The sequence below is a fragment of the Piliocolobus tephrosceles genome, chromosome 17 (assembly GCF_002776525.5).
Source record: "Piliocolobus tephrosceles isolate RC106 chromosome 17, ASM277652v3, whole genome shotgun sequence".
In the NCBI taxonomy this organism is placed as follows: domain Eukaryota; kingdom Metazoa; phylum Chordata; class Mammalia; order Primates; family Cercopithecidae; genus Piliocolobus; species Piliocolobus tephrosceles.
In genome coordinates, this window is record NC_045450.1 from 72,518,941 (window position 1) to 72,537,410 (window position 18,470).

General features: G+C 59.9%; 1 protein-coding gene across 1 annotated transcript in view; it reads right to left on the bottom strand.

Moving 5' to 3' along the window:
* Nucleotides 1-4,889: 4,889 nt before the first annotated feature.
* Nucleotides 4,890-18,470, bottom strand: part of SLC7A5 (solute carrier family 7 member 5) — a 42,262-nt gene continuing 28,681 nt past the window's right edge. The window contains exons 3-10 of the mRNA XM_023228853.2: nucleotides 13,511-13,616; nucleotides 12,920-12,964; nucleotides 12,194-12,317; nucleotides 11,269-11,372; nucleotides 10,398-10,494; nucleotides 9,057-9,206; nucleotides 6,685-6,862; nucleotides 4,890-5,267 (exon numbers count right to left, since the gene is read on the bottom strand). Of these exons, the coding sequence (XP_023084621.1) occupies nucleotides 5,212-5,267; nucleotides 6,685-6,862; nucleotides 9,057-9,206; nucleotides 10,398-10,494; nucleotides 11,269-11,372; nucleotides 12,194-12,317; nucleotides 12,920-12,964; nucleotides 13,511-13,616 (860 nt within the window). The 3' untranslated portion in view covers nucleotides 4,890-5,211. The remainder of the gene's footprint in view (nucleotides 5,268-6,684; nucleotides 6,863-9,056; nucleotides 9,207-10,397; nucleotides 10,495-11,268; nucleotides 11,373-12,193; nucleotides 12,318-12,919; nucleotides 12,965-13,510; nucleotides 13,617-18,470) is intronic.

Genomic DNA, 18,470 nt, shown 5'->3' on the forward strand with positions numbered 1-18,470 from the left:
TCCCTCTTCTCTCACCCTGAGCTGGGTTAGGCAGATCGGCTCTGAGCACAGAGGCAGAAGCACAAGGATTCCAGTCCTCTCAGGGGCCAAGACCCTTTTACATCAGAGCTGGGAAACGCAGCTGCCCCTGGGCTGGGGAAGGGGCCAGGGCACCACAGAGCCGAGGTCCCCGCTTTCCAGGCCAATGCCTTCCTGCCTTCTGTTTCGCTCCCTTTCCTACACCGGGGGTTAGGGTTTCATGTGTCTCCATGCATCCATGCGCTTCCAACCGCAGTTCCCAGCAGGTCCTAAGATCTGCCCCCGAGTTCCGTCCAGCGGGACCTCACGGGAAGACAGGCTCCCAGCAAGGAGCTCTGCAGGAGGGCGAGGTAGCAGGAGAGGGCTGGTCATGGCGAGACCTGGGCTTTCTGCAATGAGGGGGCCGTGAGAGGATTGGTCACTGGCTCCTTCAGGAAGCCCTGCTCTCCTGGGGTGGGCGCACCTGATAGGCGGCTTCATTCAAATGTGTTTGGGGCTCCCGTCCCCACAAATGCTCCCCCCTCACCCTCTCTCTGGGGGAGAGGGAGCTGCCACACACCATTCGTTTACGCCTGCTCTCTCCCACGGTGCTCAAGGCATTGAAGTGTCAGTTGGAGGGAAGGCAGACTATGCATGGCAGGCCTTGCTGGGTCCCCCCGGGATGAGGCCAGGCCATACACAGCACCTTTCTTGGTCTTATCAATGATTCTCTGAGCTGTTTTTGTCCCCACAGATCCATCAGAACGAAATGCCTGTTGACCAGACTCGAGTTCAGCTCCTCTCCCTCCGGCAGACCCTGAACCTGGACCCCCTCGGCCAGGATGAATTTTCCAGCCTTGTTCACATCCCCCACAAAAGAAAACCCTTGGCCAGGCACAGTGGTTCATGCCTGGAATCCCAACACTTGGCACCCCAGAATGCCCTGGTCCACCACTGGGCAAGGTCTCCCTAATGAAAGGGCCGCGGGAAGGAGGGTGCCCAGCCCACTAGGGAAAAGCTGCCCAGCCCCCAGTCCCAGGAGACCTGCAGCCAGGAGGCCTCTTTGCTAACACCCCGTGGAGCTGACTGCTCACTCCAGTGACTTCATATTTCTGGCACCTGGAGCCTTCCTGGTTCCTTATGGGACTTGGTGGCTCCAGGATAAGACTCAGACTATGGGACCCACTCAGGGCCTGTGACCCCAATCCCTGTCCCCCACCTCCCATTCAGCTGGGACAAGACTGCATGGGTCCTGCAGACAGGCACCTCCACTGGATCCAGGATGGAGCCCCACGGTTGCCCTCCCACCTGGGCAATGAGGGGTTCATGCTCTGAGCCCCGGACTTGCCCTCTTAACTGAGAGGTTCGAGAGTGTTCTGGGAGCAGAATCAGTGCTGCTTCCTCTCTTGCTCTGATCCCAGCCTAGAGAAAAGCTTCTTCCTGACCTCCCAGGATCTGGAGCCTGCATCCTCTCAGCGGGTGACTTCCAAGCCCTTCCCAACTTCACCCCTGCAGCTCCCTGGGACTGGGACCTTCCCCCTCCTCCCAGGTGATCTCCACCTGAATGTCCCTGAGCAGGCTGCCTGCGCTCTACTCCCGAGGCAGATCCGAGATCCCGGCTCAGATCCGAGATCCCGGCTCAGCCCCCACGTCCTCGAGGGGTGCGTGCTCACATGTGATGCCTATGCTACCGGTCCATGGCTCACCCCCACCCGGCAGCCTCAGTGGGCTGTTGGTGAATGAATGAATGAATATGTGAAGGTGGGAAGGAATGGGGTGGCCAAGAGGCGGCCAGGAATGTTCCTGCACACAGAGCCCGGCGCGGAAGAAAAGAACACAGAACATCAGCAGTAGGATGATTGAGTGTTTCTTTAAAAATAAAAACCCCACAAAAAAGCCAGAACACCCTACCCAACCCAGCCCAGTGTAACAGGTTAGCCATTAACACAGAATAAAAACGGTCCCAGGCACACACATCATTACTCGGCAGAGGGTGTCCGGCCTGGTCAGCCGACGTCACAGTGGATGGCCCTGCGTGGTCGGGACACAGACGAGGAGCAGGCGTGGCACCTGCGCCACGCAGAGCAGCAAGGCTGAGCACGACCACTGGAAATAAATAAACACGGTGCCGACAGCATCTTTAAATTAGTAAGACGTTAGCACAAAACAAAAAAGCGAAACGACTGAAAAAACACTTGCTTGTTTTGGTGGGGTGTGCTTGAAAACACCTGAAACCCACAAGTGGAAACCTTTGGGGACGTTTGTCAGTGGAGTGTGGAGAAAAACGGACGGAAAAGCGAAGTCTTCTGAGACGGTCCCCTGTGGTGGCCCTGGTCCCCTGTGGTACTCCAACACAGCAGGAAGTGGGGAGGGAAGCAGGCCTCAGTCAGCACCTCGGGACATGGCCCCTACCTTCTGAAGTGAGGTCCCCAGGCTGGGGTGGGGCACACAGCACCAAGGATCACAGACTGGACCCCCCATCGACCTTCTGCGGAGGAGCTCCCACTCCAGCCCAGATGTTTGGAAGAGACCTATGCAGTGTGAAGATGGACCCCAGCAGCCCCCCGCCATTTCACTCCACAGCTACTTCCCACAACAGACACAGAGCAGCCCCCATGCTCGCCCACAGCCGCAGCAGCCAACAGGCAAGCACATGTCATCGAGAGTCCGCTGGCTCCCTGCATCCTTGAGGCATGCCCACCTCCCAGCGCAGGAGGCTGGAACAGAACGGCGTCCCGAGGACCCCTACCCGAGGCGGGAAGGGAAGAGGCTGGCGTCGTGCACGGGCCCCGCCAGCTCCAGTGGGAAGCATGCGTCCAGGCAGCACCTCTCCCAGACCCGGGGCTGTGGCCGCCTACAACGTCCACTGCCTCCTGGATTCGCACAGCAACGCGCCAGGCAGGGAGGGCACCAGCTACTGTCCTTATCTGCCGCCAAGAGAACAGGCCCGGAGGGAAGAGGTCTTGCCCAACAGTCAGTCCATCTGCCCACTAGTGGTCCTCGGCGTCCAGACTGTGGGCTGTCCCTTGGACGAGTGGAATTCGGCCCCAGGAAGGATGCAGTACCCATGAGCAGACGCTGTGGAAGTCGGTCCATGTGCAGCAGGAAGCAACGGGGCGGGGGTGCCAGGGCTGGATGGGCCCCTGGGCTCTGGAATAAAAAGTCTTCATTCCTCAAGCAAGAGAGATGGACATCTGGCCCCGGGTCCCCAAACTGTCCATCAGGTTTCTACAGGCCCATTGGATGGTGAGGGGGTCCTGGGGCCCAGACAGGGGGCGGCAGGCTCCACTGAGCACTTGCTCAGAGCTTGCGGCTTGAGCAGCCGCTGGTCAGTAAAGCCATGGCCAGCCCTGCTCCGGTGGCTCCCGGCTTGGGGTACTCAGGGCTGTGCCACAGGCCAGCTCCGCCAGCCACAGCTGGGCACTGGAGTGATTCTGGACCACTTGGCTCCACCTCTAGCTGGGGAGAAGAGAAGCCAGGGGCCTGAGAAGACAGAGCCTCCAAGAGCTCAGGAGGGGCCCCGGTGGGGTCTTCTTGTTCTGGGGGCCCCTGGCTGCTGCCACAGAGGCAGCAACAGCTCAGGAAAGTGGGCCACACTGGCCAGGCCTCGGCTGCCTCCCATAGGGAAAAAAAATCGCAGGAACAACAGAAACAGTGGGGGCTGCTATTTCTCTCTCCGCAGGAGGGTGAGGACTGGGTGAGAGCCCAGGGGCCTCCAAACGCAGGCGGCCGAGAGGTGAGCAGTGCTTGGCTCTGTCTCCTAGGCAACGGGCATCAGGAGGACCAGGACAAGACGTGAGGGTGACAGGGAGAGTGGCGAGGTGCTTTGGCCGGGAGCCGGAACCCAGCCCTGGCCAGAAGGGGCTGCTGGGCAGGGATTTGGGCAGCACAGAGGCCAAAGCTTTGGAGCCTGAGGGCAGCTGTGACCTCCAGGACAGGGGACACTGCTGTGTGGAGCCCAGAGTGGGTTCCCACTTGGGTACCTGGCCACGGTGTGTCTGCCTTTCTTTTTTTTTTTTGAGACGGAGTCTCGCTTTGTCGCCCAGGCTGGAGTGCAGTGGCCGGATCTCAGCTCACTGCAAGCTCTGCCTCCCGGGTTCACGCCATTCTCCTGCCTCAGCCTCCCGAGTAGCTGGGACTACAGGCACCCGCCACCTCGCCCAGCTAGTTTTTTGTATTTTTTTTTTTTTTAGTAGAGACGGGGTTTCACCGTGTTCGCCAGGATGGTCTTGATCTCCTGACCTCGTGATCCACCCGTCTCGGCCTCCCAGAGTGCTGGGATTACAGGCTTGAGCCACCGCGCCCGGCCGTGTCTGCCTTTCTTGTCTGTGTCTAGAAGACTGAAGAGCAGGGCTTTGTCTGCATGAACCAGAACTCAGCCTCCAAAACTGGACACAGAAATAGCCAAGAAGTCGCACTGCCCAGAGGCCAGGCCTGGTGAGCCAGGGGAGATGCCGGCACCCCCCGCCCCCCAGGGCCGTTCCCTGGCTTGGGATGGTGTCTCGGGGCTAGGATGTACAGTCTGGAGTCCAACAGGGCCTCAGGTACCTCCTGGGAGGAGCTCTGGAATCACCCACCTCGGACCCTCCACCTCGCCTGGATCCCCCACGCCCATCCCAGTGCCACCCTGCGGCTGAGTTTCCACTCTGCAAACCCTCAGGCAGAGACAGAAGCCCGCAGGGTTGGTTTTCATGAATGTCAGAAGCACAGGAGTCTGGGCAGCTGTCCGGCGTTCAGTGCAAGTCTATGGTAGCAATGAGGTTTCAAGTCTCAGTAGCTCTGTTCGCCCAGGGTCTGGTCCCTTGGGGCACATAGTGTGCAGGAGAAAGGAAGGGGAGAAAGGAAGGCTCCTGCCCTCCCCAGCTCCTTAAAAAATCATCATCCTAGTGGTGTCAAGTTGACCCAAAATTTAAGTTAAAAAAAACAAACAAACAAGTAAACAAAGGAGGGAAGGGAAAAGGGGCCCCACGAGACCAAAGGCTGCTCCTGGGCAGGAGCACAGGCACACCTGGGCCCCTGACTCGACCTCAGTTGAGGGACAAGATTCGTACCAGAGTTTTCACAGCAGCTCCGCTGCCCGACCTGGGAGGGACAGCGAGGGACTGGGATGCGCAGCTGAGCTGTGGACGGTGGGGAACCGGAGTGGGTTCGAGGCCGTGAGCTGCTTTAACTGGCCTCTGTGCATGCTCCTCTGGCAGCCTCTTGGCCTCCTGGCTATGTCTCCTGGGGAACCACCTGCATCAGCTTCTGACACAAGACGGTCGTGGAGACTGTCAGGAGAGAAGACAGCTGTGTTAGCCTGGGGGCTGGACAAGCACCAGTGGGACATGGGGGCGTGAGCTGGGGCTCCCCCAGCCCTGCTGTCACCTAACCCAGCACTGCCGCCCCTCCCGAAGTTGCAGAGAAGCCAGAGCTGGGATTTTCAGGAACCCTCCCGTGTGTACTTGTGCAGGTGGATACCGGGTGCCCGAGGCGCCGTCTCCTGCTGAAATGCAGAAGTGCCGCATCCCGCTCGACCCACCCCTCGCCTGCTTCAGAACCCTGGGGAGGCGGAGCGCGGCCCGTGGAGCGCACAAACCAGGCCCTGGGTCTCGGCAAAGTGCAACGGGGGAATGACAGGCCTTCCTGCAGGTCCACACCCGGGCCAGCACCTGGACACACACCCGGACTGTTCACAGCAGCCAGGCTGTCCTGCAGGCAGGGCTGGAGGGGCCAATCTGCTAAGGGTTCTAGGAAGACCTGTCACGCCTGGGACTTCTACAGAGACATCGCTCCGGGGAGGGACACTGGTTTCAGCATAGACAGGGGGTTTTGCTTTAAGCTCCTGGTGTCCTGAATGACAGTTAATGCAGATCCCACTGCAAAGCTTGAGGCAAATGTTCTACCATGACCCTGGCGGTGATCAGAGTGTGGGGCTGGGGTGGGGGGTCTCCCTGCCTGTGTTGCTGCCATCCCAGGAATTTTCAAAGCCACCCAGTAACACGGGGATCAGTGTCTAGGCCCGCAGGCACCCCGGCCTTTTTCTAGGAGCCTGGCCACATTGACAGGCGCTGAGGACGGGGTCCTGAGCTTGGTGGTAAAGCACGCCTGGGGCCGCCGCTGCACAGAGGGTCGGAGAGGGTTTCTCCTTCTGCCTTTTTTTTTTCTGAGACAGAGTCTTGCTCTGGCACCCAGGCTGGAGTACAATGGTGAGATCTCAGCTCACTACAACCTGTCTCCCGGGTTCAAGCGATTCTCCTGCCTCAGCCTCCTGAGTAGCTGGGATTACAGGTGTGTGCCACCACGCCCAGCTAATTTGTGTATTTTTAGTAGAGACAGAGTTTCACCATGTTGGCCAGGCTGGTCTTGAACTCCTGACCTCAACTGATCCACCTGCCTCTGCCTCTTTCTGCCTTTCGTGGTAAGTCTGCTGTGTCAGCTGGTGGCAGCCAGCAAGATTTTGTTACTTGGCAGCAGTAGCCTGGTTTTCTGGAATCCCTCGTCCTGAGAGATTAGCTGGTGCTGCGCTGAGCGTCTTATCCCTGAAACATGTGGGCTGTGTGTCACTGGCAGACACTGCAGGGACCTGAACCCTCCTGCCACCCAAAACGCTTGGCTCCGTGTGGGTGGAGATGGCTGACGCCTCTCAAATCCCCTCGCTGCCCAGGGCAGAGGATACCATGGGCTGCGTGCCAGCGAGATACTCACAGATGCCCTGGAGGAGCCACTGGGGCTTGTTTTTCCACCAGACCCCGAAGAAGTAGACGGGCAGCCCGCTGAGGATGATGGTGAAGCCGATGCCACACTCCACGGGCGTCTTCCAGAAGGAGACAGCGATCAGGAAGAGGCAGGCCAGGATAAAGAACACGGGCAGGGCCAGGTTCACCTGGGGCAGAGGACAGGGCCTGGATGAGCCTCCCTCCCCCATGCCCCGAGGTTCCTCAGCCCTCCTGGGCCCTCCACACCCACAGCTGCTGACTTCCAGGTCACCAGGATGTGAGCTGCAGCCCATCTGGCTCACACACCGGCCTGTCCCGCCCTCAACTCTGCACACAGTGCTGGCCTGGATCTGCCTCACACACCGGCCTGTCCTGCCCTAGACTCTGCACACAGTGCTGGCCTGGATCTGCCTCACACACCGGCCTGTTCCGCTCTAGACTGCACACAGTGCTGGGCATGTTGCCAGGGGCTCAGGCGGCTGCTGATGAGGGATGGAAGGAGCCAGCTTCATCTCCCGAGGCCTCCCACGGGCAGGGAAGGTCACAGCTCCATTCCCACATCACAGGCCTGGAAACCCTGAGCCGTCAAGACACGCAGGGGCCTGATGCTTCCAGGAGACAGTGGCCACCCACTAAGAAGCCAGGAGACCACCCTCTTGGAGACCCTGTGATGGACACCACTGAGCAAAAGCCCATTCCTGAAGCTGTAGCCTAAACTGTCACCTTCAGCAGATGAGCTCCACCTGGCACAGAAGCCAGGCAGGGCTGTGAGGAGCCTGCAGGCCCAGCCCGTGACCCGCGGTTCGGCACGGCTGTGGGATTGACTCAGCTGTCCTGAGTCCATACTTGGACAGGGCACCCTGGGAGACGCAGGGCTGACCACGTGTCCTAGCCCATCAGTGCAGGCCGCATGGTTGCCCTGTCACCAGGGAACAGACGCCAACCCCGTGCCCAGGCTCACGGTGGGCAGAGCCAAGCCTACCCCATGCACAGGTCCCCATGGGGGCTGAGCCCCCGCCGTGCCCGGTGACTGCCCTGTGCTGCCTCTCCTGGGCCAGGCTGGGACTCCTGCTGCCCTCCAAGGCCCTGTGGCTAGGCTGGCACAGCAGGCACAAGCTGGTGCCCATGTAGGGCGGCTCCTCCTCGCCCTCTGCAGCCTTCTTTCGGGGCTGCATCTGGGTTCTTGTGCTGACCGTATTTTAAAGCCCGCTTTTTTTTTTTCCTTTTTTTTCTGAGACGGAATCTCCCTCTGTTGCCCAGGCTGGAGTGCAGTGGCGCGATCTCGGCTCACTGCCAAGCTCCGCCTCCCAGGTTCACGCCATTCTCCTGCCTCAGCCTCCCGAGTAGCTGGGACTACATCCACACACCATCGTGACTGGCTAATTTTTTATATTGTTAGTAGAGACAGGGTTTCACCATGTTAGCCAGGATGGTCTCGATCTCCTGACCTCGTGATCCGCCCGTCTCGGCCTCCCAAAGTGCTGGGATTACAGGCTTGAGCCACCGCGCCCGGCCTAAAGCCCCTGTTAAACAGCGTTCACAGGCACCCCTGGGGCCTCCAGGCTTCAGGAACACAGAGGGAGAGATGGTCTGGGCAGGGAAGCTGGGCTCCTGTGATAGCCATACGCTAGCTGAGTGACAAAAGCTACTGGCCAGCAGCCACCAGGGGCTCTGGCCTCTCGTTCTGTGTCACGGCCAGGGCAGTGTGCCTTGCTGGGCCGCAGGCAGGAGCATGGTCTCTGCTGGACGGCCCCCTTTTGGAAGAAAGCAGCTCACTGATAACAGCTGCCGCTCTGAATGAGCTGCTGGGGATGGGGAGGGTCCAGGAGAGTCCAGCGGGGCCCAGGCGCTCCTTGGGCCGGGTACCCTGCATTCCACCTGCCAGCACAGCCGCGACGGCCCTTGGAATGCCGTGCCAGGCCCGGCTCTACCCTGCCCCTGGCAGGGGTTCACCACCGCCCACCTATGATTGCAATGTCCTTATCTGCTTCCCTCCCTTCAAGGGAGCACAAGCTCTGTGCCATCTGTTGTCCTCTGAGGAACCCCAGCTCCTGCAATCGCACTTGGCACTCTCGTAGCTGGGTCAATCGTCACCACCAGAATTAGCTGATCCCGTGTCTGCTGTAAAGCATGGGCACTCACAGCTTTGCACCCCTCCCCCTGGGACCCCCTGCGGCATGAGCCCTGGTTTGCCAAGGGGAGACTCGGGCTTGATGTGGACGTGGCCCTGCCCAGGTGCGTGCAGGCGGGGGCAGGTCCAGAGGCAGAGCTGGGATGCTGGCTCCCGACTCAGGGTCCTCAGGACCCATGGACCCTGCCTCTGTGAAGGGTGCCTGGGGGAGCCAGAGGTCCTGGGCTCACCTTGATGGGCCGCTCCAGCTCGGGCTTTCTATAGCGCAGCCAGATCATGCCGATGATGGCCAGGGCCACGCAGAGCCAGTTGAAGAAGCTGAAGAAGTTGATGACGGAGAAGATGTCCTTGGAGAAGGCATAGAGCAGCGTCATCACGCACTGGAAGAGAGAGGCAGATGGCTGAGCCCGGGGCCCACAGCTAGGGCTGGGGAGGGCCGTGGTGGCCACTGGGGACCGTCTATCCTGGCTGGGCCCAGCTGAGCACCAGGGAATTTTGTTTTAAAGAAGAAACCTCATCTGAGCAACATGCAAGGTCTTGGAGGAGGAAAGGAGGGAAGGAGAGAAGGAAGGAAGGGAGGAGGGAAGGAGGGAAGGAGGGAGGAGGGAGGAGGGAAGGAGGGAAGGAGGGAAGGGAGGAGGAAATGGAGACCACATTTGGGTTAAGGACAGGTGAAGAGCACAGTGTACACATGCAGCTGGGCTCCGCCAGACTGTGGCTTTGTGTGTGAGGGCCACAACCTGACCTAACTCAGTGGTCACCAAGAAAACTGTTTCTGTGACCCCCAGCACAGCCAGGCTCCCGAGGACCGTGCAGCTGCCAAAGGGTCCGGGACTCACTGCCCTTCCTGACTGGCTTCTAGCACAGGGAAGGATTAGTAAGCAAGGGCCAGGATCTCTGAGGCCAGACCACAGCTTCCTCTGCTGTCTCTCACTGGCTTTGGGGGAAGCAGCCTGTAGGGAGGCCAGTGTGCTGAGGGGCGGGGCCTGCAGCCCACAGTTATGCAGGAAGCCACCATGGGAGTGGCCTCTCCAGCCCTGGTCACACCCTCGGATGAGACCACAGCTCCAGGCACCAGCTCCCTGAATCCTTGACTCATGGAAACTGTGGGATAAGTGCTTTTCCTTTTAGATCATTATGTTTTGGAGTGATGTGTGACACAGCAAGAGGGAACGAAGGCAATCAAAGGCGCTGGCATGGAAAGATGCAGGAGAAGTGGAAGGAGACTGCGTGTGATGCACCCCGCTGAGAAACGAACACGGGGCAGGCGCCCGCGGAAGCAGGGGTGCAGTGAGCCAGGCGGCCAGCAGAGCAGCAACCTGGGTGAAGTTTCTGCCTCCCGCATTTCCGATGGACTGAATTGCTTGTGGCAGTCACCATATATTGTTTCTGGAATAAAATCTAAAGGCCCTCCAGCACTCTCTGGCATGCAGCGGAGCTCGGCAGGAGGCCACTTTGAGCTGCCACCCAGTCCACACCCCAGACAAAGCTGCAAGCTGTGGCAGCCTCCCTCTGGGAAGTCCCTGGACCACCCCCAGGGACGCAGGGCACAGGCTGTGCAGCAGGCTCACCGTGAACACGAGGGACGGCACAGGGGTGAGGAGCCGTGGGTGGATCATGGAGAGGACGGAGGGCAGGTGGCCTTCCCGGGAACCCACGAAGAAGAGCCTGTGGACAGAACAGAGTGGCCGTCAGCCACGGCCTCACCACTCAGCACAGGGACAGGGGACATGGCAGGCTGGGGAGGGGACAGGGTCTGTGCCTGGCTTGTCTGGGCCTCTCTGGCCAGAGTGGGAACCAGGCCCCTCCAGCTGCTGGCTGTGGGCCTCTCAGTGTCCCCAACCAACTCAGCTGGCAAGGACAGAAACTTGGGAGCCACTGCTCACTGCAGCCCAGGGGGTTGAGCGGCAGCCATGGGCATCCAGGACACCACGGCTGTGTCACTTCCAGGCAGGAGCAGGGAGGCGAGGGACAAAGTTCACGCTTCCTTTATTTCTGTATTATTTGACCTTGCTGCTTTTTTTTTTTTTTCTTTTTTGAGATGGTCTCACTTTGTCACCCAGGCTGGAGCACAGTGGCACCATCTCAGCTCACTGCAGTCTCAACCTTCTGGTCTCAAGCAATCCTTCCACCTCAGCACCCCAAGCAGCTGGGACTACGGTGGCACATGCCACCACGCCTGGCTGGTTTTTGTATACTTTTGTTTTGACAGGGTTTTGCCATGTTGCTCAGGCTGGTCTCGAACTCCTGAGCTCAAGCGATCTGCCCACCTCGGCCTCCTCAAGTGCGGGGATGACGGGCATGAGCCACCGTGCCTGGCCTATTGGAGCAACGGTGTATCCCCAGTATCACAGAGACAAACCCTTTACAGACACGGAACATGTTGAACCGGGCCATGAGGCCTGGGCCTCCCTCACCTGTTGTGGGTAGGGCTGTGCTCACCTGGAAGACGTGAACAGGGACCCATTGACGGAGCCGAAGCAGGACAAGCCCACGAAGACGGGGATGATCCAGGACATGACGCCCAGGTGATAGTTCCCGAAGTCCTAGGCAGGCACAAGCAGTGAGCTGGGCCCCACCGGCTGGCTCTCGCCCTCCCCACGCTCACCAGGAGCCCTGTGTGCGCACAAGAGCCCTCTGCAGAGGACCTCTTGGGCTGGATTCTGGCCTCTGGGGGGACTTCCCAGGACAGGGCTTTCCAGTGGCCCCTGCCCAGCCTGCCTGTCGGGGAGCACTCGCTGGTCCTGATTTGCCCCTTCCTCTGGACTCCCTGGAGCAAGCTTCGGCCTCCAGGTGGGGATTTTGCCTTCCCTATCTGGGGTCCTCTGCAGGCCCAGCACGGTGCCCTGCAGGCAGTGGGCTGGGAGTCAGAGCTTGTTCAGTAGGAAGCTGGCCAGAGCGCCCACTCCCTGCTCCCCCGGCCCTGGGAGGGCAACGGGAGGATCCTTGGGAGCTACGGGGCCAGCCTGGCTGAGCTGCTCAGCGACACTGCCCGGGCTTCGCCTCCGGCCTGCCAAGCCAGCAGCAGCCGTGCCTTCTAAAGAACCCTAGTCTGTGGCACACTCCAATCTTTCTGCACTCAGATTTAAAATGACCGCTGCCTTGGACTCCCTAGGTCTTCTGGCTTCCAGCTAGTTCTGGGTGTGGCCTGGCATCAGATTCTAAACCCCTCTCCCCTGTGACTCTCCCCAGCAGCCGAGGTCGAGGACGATCCCAGACACTTCCTCTGCGGCTGTTGTGAGGGGAGACCACCACTCCACTCCTCCGGGTAGGGGAGGCTAGAGACGTGGGGCACCTCTCCAGTCTGGAGGGGATGCGCTGGTCACAGCCTCAGACCCCTGGTGGAAGCTGGCGGGTAGCGACTCACCACGGCCACGGCCTCGGAAGCCAGCATCTGCTCGGTGGACAGGGTGGTGAAGTAGGCCAGGTTGGTCAGCACGTACACCAGCGTCACGATGGGCAGGGAGATGATGATGGCCAGGGGCAGGTTTCTGGAAGGAACAGGGATGACATGTCACCCAACGCAGCCCAGGCTGAAAGCCAAACCCTGTGCCCAGCAGCCAGGTGGGCTCCTCGCCAGCAGCAGCTCCGGCCTCTGTGCCCAGCTTCTCGGGGAAGGTGGGAAGCAGCAAGAGAGCACAGGCTGGCGGCAGGAGGCTGTGCCTGGAGCGGGACGCTGCACAGGCCTGGCTGGTGCTTGGCCATGGCCTCAGCTTCCCCACCTGAGAAATAGGGATTCTTCTGAGTGACCTCAAGGGCTCAGGTGAGCTAAGTCAGGCTGCCCCGGTCTGAATCCTAAGGCTCTGCCCACAAGCTGCACAGCCGGGGACCAGAGCCGAGAGCCCAAGCAGCTCCTCTGTACCATCCCGCCCTGAGCGGGGGCCTCACTTGCCACCCGTTCTCCGGAGAAACCGTTCTCAGAACCACATGGCCAGAAGCTCCCGCTCCACATCCTGCTGGCCCCAGAGGCCCCAATCACAGCCCTACCGTGAGCTGGCCTGAGCCAACCAACAAGCTTCAAGTGGAACGTGGCTGCTTCCTGCCTCACAGTAAAAGAATGAAAAAAGACGCCTCCGTCCATTCTTGCACATACCTGTAGGGGTTGATCATTTCTTCTGTGACGAAATTCAAGTAATTCCTAAAATTTAGAGAACAGCTTTCAAATGATCTGATCCTCATCAGGGAAAAGAAATCACCGGGGAGAGAGCACCCCAGGGCAGCTGGTGAGCCTGACCCCCCAACCCCTGGTCTGCTCGCCGGGCTGGAAAGCAGACCTGGAGTGGACGTTCAGCCTCCTGTCTGCTCCGGGGCTCCCTCTACCCCTTCCAGGCCCTCCTGCACATTTCCTGCCCGCTTGCCCTACCGGGGTGATTCTCAGGTCCCTGTGAGGCCTGCCTGAGCGCAGGAGCCAGGCTGGGGACCCGGAGGGGCCGCAGGGCTCAGCTGCCTCCACCTGCCACCTTCGCCCGCCAAGACTGAGACACAGAGCTGGAGCCAGAGTAGGGCTGCAGCGGGCGGCCTCCCCACGCTTTGTTGGGGTGTGGGTGATTCTGGAGGGTCACCGGCCACTCTATATCGTCCACTCCCTTTAATTGCCCCTTGATGGCTGGGAGGTTTGGGATACCTGGACACGTCAGGGAATGTGTGTCCCCAGACCAAGGGACCCAGACATTCCAGAACCTACCATCCTCCATAGGCAAAGAGGCCGCTGTATAATGCCAGCACGATGTTCCCCACGTCCAATTTGGTGCCTTCAAATGAGAACTTGGGATCTAGATTGGACACATCACCTGGCAGGGGCCAAAGAAAGGAATGCCGGGTTAGAGAGCCCTGAACAGAGGTCATGCTATCAGTTCCAGAATGTTCCTGCAGCCAAACACATAGCAAAAAAAAAAATGCTGGAGTGAAGGCTTTTCACTGTGACAAATGGTATGTACCTGGTGAGCCACATGGAGGGTGCAGGGTTCCAACCAGAACCAGAGGAACGTGGCCCCACTGGAGGCCCTGTGCTGTGCCCACCTGAGAGGGGACCGGTAGCTCTGACCACCGCCCAGGAGGGCCCCTCGGACGCTACAGGAGGTCAGGAGGGAGGGGTCAAGCAGCCCCAGTTGTCTTTAAGAACGTTCCCCGAGACCTCATGACACGAGTGTCCAGGCAGTACGAAGCCGGGGGACCTCGGTTTGCATCCTGGCGGCGGCACCAAGGAAGGCCCAGAGCCACCAGGGCCCCGCTTCTTGGGGTGTGGGGAGCTCGGAACAGACTGCCCTCCCTCCGGGGCTCACAGGACAGGCCTGGGGAAGAACACAGGTTTGTCCTGGACTGTGCTGAACGTACAGCCAGCTGCAGCCGGGGCAGGGACAGGGGCAGGGCTGCCGGGCCGAGAACCAGCCCTGGGCTGCATGCAGAGCTCTCTCCTTTGCTATCTGAGGAAACGTGTCACTGGACTTCGTGATGGGTCCACCCTGTTCCAGAAGGACCTCATTTCAAAACCTGAACCTCAGTCACATCTGCAAAGACCCCTTTTCCAAATAAGGCCACCAGCATTCACGGGTTCCCCAGGAGGACGTGTCTTTTGGGGGAAGGGGTGTCTCCGGAAGGTCACCTGGCTGCTAGGACAGCTCTGGCCCTTTCTGTGACTGTTACCTCCTCTGTGAAACGGGCCTGGTGTGTTCGAGCCTGGAATATATTCCCCAGACACCTGTCCCACAGACCAGTGTGCTTCAGGAAGGAACACTTGGAAGCAAGACCAAGGGCACCACCGGAACAGAGGAGCTGGGTCCCCTCCCGCCCACCTGCCAGGCGCATACACAGCTGGAAGCACCAGTGGAAATCTTGGTCAGGCTGTGGACTGTCAGTTCATGTGAGAGCCGTGGGTGACAGTGCCCTTCGTGCTGAGAAGTCACCAGCCCGTCTCGCAGGGCCAGGAAGGGATGGGCCCCGGGGCTGCTGTGTCCCACCTTGTGGCCTTGGACCACAGGTCACCATGGGGGCCCAAGAAGGGGAAACACCTTGGTGGTCCAGGCAACACTGCAGAGCAACGAGGTGAGCACATTTCAAAGGGGACCCGTGAAGGGAGGTCCCCATAAGACCTTGGCAATTGCCCCACACGAAGTGCGAGCTTCAAAGGTGGCACCGGATTTCCTACGGCAGAGCCCACGGTGGGGTCCCTTCGCGGTGGGTGGAACCGGTTCCTGTTTCGCACCTGCTTCCCTGTGGCATGCTGGATGCCCGCGGCTCTGCCCCCAGCTCTCTCTGTCCCAGATGCCAGGTGCGCCAGGGCCTTTGATCTTCAGCCTGCAGTGGGGACACTGGTGGGTTCCCTGAGGGCTGCCCGCCACCCCGCCCTGCCAAGGCCTTGATCTCCTGAGAAGAATGAGCTCTGGGGCCCACTGCCGGCGTGTGATGTGTTCCAGGTCCCGGTCACCGGGTGGTCACCAGGCGGGGCTTGACCCTGCAGGTCTGGAGCGGGGGCAGCTCAGAGCAGCTCAGGACAGTGCACTTTGCACAGCACCTCGGCCAAGACGCCCACAGCCCCTCTGGCCTCCCTCCCATCTGCTCTCTGATGGAATGTTCTGGAATGTGCAGACCTTTCACATCTGCAGAGCCCTACTATGTCCTGCCCACTTACTTCTGCAGGGGGAAGCATCTGTCCTACAAGTGGGGAAATGCTGACCTGCCAGGCTGCTTGAGAATTGAGGTCCTGCCTCCCCCATCTGGCACTCACAGTGGGAAGGGTGAAGGTAAGCCCTGGAGGCCAGAAACACGTGCTCCATTCACTGTGACCCCCCCCGGACTCAGCCTGAGCTGATGGACAGGAGGCCTCAGTCCACGGTCCCTGCCAGGCACATCAATCCCCAGAACCCACCTCCAGCCTCATGACAGGAAAGGCAGCTGAGCCCACACAGAGGGTGGCTGCTTTTGCTAAGGACGATATGCTGGCTTGACATGGTATGAGGTCTTCAGGCAGGAGCCAGACACTGGCAGCCCTAAGGCCTGGGTAACTTTTTTTTTTTTTTTTTTTTTGAGACAGAGTTCCACCACGCCTGGCTAATTTTTGTATTTTTAGTAGAGACAGGGTTTCACCATGTTGGCCAGGCTGGTCTTGAACTCCCAACCTCAGATGATCCACCCGCCTCGGCCTCCCGAAGTGCTAGGATTACAGGTGTGAGTCACCACACCAGGCCAGGCCTGGATAACTTTAATGTTTTAATCAGCGTGTCACTCCATTCTGTGGTCACAGTCATCCCCATGACCACAGCGCTGGGGACCGATACCTCCCACACAGTGGCGCTCCCTGGGGTGCACAGTTCCATTCTGCAACCTCTGAAACTTCCAAGAAAAGAAATACCAGCCGTTCTGACCAAGCACAGACTTCAGAATCGTCCCCGCGCTGGGTGTGGCAGCTCACACCTGTAGTCCCAGCACTTTGGGAGGCTGGGGCAGGTGGATCGCTTGAGCTCAAGTTGGAGACAAGCCTGGGCAACATGGCCAAACCCCGTTTCTACAAAAAAATACAAAAAGTAGACGGGTGTGGTGGTGGCAGGCCTGTAGTCTCAACTTTTTGGGAGGTTGAGGTGGGAGGATGGCTTGAGCCGGGGAGGCGGGAGGTTGCAGTGACCTGAGATCATGCCATTACACTCCAGCCTGGACAAGCTCCAGCTAGGGAGGCTCGGCAGGGCCCTCTCAAGCCACTCATGTGGCTTCCATTCTTAGGACAGAATGGCCAGGGATGCCCTGCAGGGACCTCCTAGGCTATAGCTTGTCCAGGGCCTCTCTCTGTCACGTGTCTAAGGTCCTGGAGGTCGGTGGATGTGCACAGAGGAATGACATCCCCCAACCTCACAGCCTTGGGTGCAGCCGGCAGACCCGCTCCTCACTCCTCACGGGGGACGGCAGGAAGGCAGGGGTTCAGGCTCTCCCACGGACCCTAGACTGGGGCTTGGTCCCGGCTTCGATGCGAAGCCCCAGGCACTGGGCAGGACCCACTCATCCAGCAGTCACCCAGCCTCCACACCTGGCAGTCTGCTATCCAGTCAGCCTCCACCCACGAGAAGGGGGACAGCGTGACAGGGAAGGGAGAAAGAGAATCACCGTGGACAGACGGTGACATTTGCCAGAGCCCACAGAGATGCGAGAACAGGCTCAGCGCGGAGCCTGAATGGGACCTTCCAGCCCCTTCCTTGTCCCTAAAAGGCATCTTCCTCAGGGGCTGGTGGGGTTGCCATGAAAGCAAAGGCACAGCCAACCCCTGAGGGAGCAGCAAACCAGAAAAACACGCGGTGACCCGGGCACGGCAGCCTCTGCCTCGTCAGCAGGGTCCCCTCGAGAAAGGGGTAATTGTGGTGGGAATGCTCCAAAGGCCCTGGGGAGATGATTTCAGGGAACAGTGGCCTTGATCCCTGAGTCCCACAGATGTGGCCCTGGGAACCATTCACCCGGAGGCTGGAGGGAGACTCCGCCCGTGTCTAAAGCCATCCTGCTGACAGGGCCCGGGAACGCCCCAGGGGCCAGACACACGTGGGAACGGGATCTTCCCCTCTCCTCCGTGAGGTGGCCAACCCTCTGGCTCCTGACTCAGAGGACAACGTCTCCCCGTGAACGCTGTGTCCCTGGAGAGAGCAGCCTGCCCAGCCTGGGAACATGGGAATGTGGAGAGGGAGGGCATCGCGGAACCTCAGGGCTGATGGGGCCCTGCCCTGGAAACACAGTCGCTCCTCACGTGTGGACTTTCCGCTGTGCTGGGGCCTTCCGCCTGCCAACCGCTCTGCACTCTGGCCCCTTGGGGCTCTAGGTGGAGTGTGCTGAACAGTGTCCCTCAAATTCACGTCCAGTGGAGCTGAGGGATGTGTCCTAGCTGCAAATGCGGTCTCCATAGGTGTCATTAGCAAAGGACCTTGAGATGACATCATCCCAGATTAGAGTGGGCACTAAGGCCGACGACAAGTGTCCTCAACGACATGGAGGAGACAGACCCAGGCGAGGCAGAGCCGGAGCAGCCACAGCCGAGGATTCCTAGAGCCACGGGCAGCTGGAAGGGGAAGGTGGCACCCTGGGTCTGGACCTCTGGCTGCCAGGACAGGGACCGTCTGTATGTCTGTTGCCAAAGCCAGTCTGCGGGCATCTGTCACCACACATGAGGGGCCAACTGTGTCACCCAGGGGAGACCTCCCTGGCTTCTCAGTGCGTCAGACACGGTCGGGGCAGGACAGCTGCAGCTCAGTCACCAGCCGAGCGCACAGTCAATGGCTCCTCATCTAAGAGGGGGCTGGCCGTGGCCAGGGCTGGGGGGCTGTGAGCCCCCTGTGGTCAGCACCCTGGAGCTAGCTGCCCTGTGGGCTCAGGGAGGACATGCAGTGACTGCCACACGGGTTCGGTCCAGAGCCCAGGCCCCACCTGGGGACCACACCTGGGGCTTCCTCTGGTCTGCCCACCCCAGGCCACGGCACCACTTTTCAGATGCCTGTTTCGTTCTGGCCATCTAACGTCTGGGAACCGTGATGGGGCAGGAATTTGGGTTTGGGGATTCTGGCAGTGACCAGATGGCACTTTTTGACCACGAACAGTGCCTGTCCATCTTCGAAACTCACGAAGGAGTAGGCTCTTTGCTTAGGGCTGCCAACCTCACGCCAGAAGTAAAACAGCTT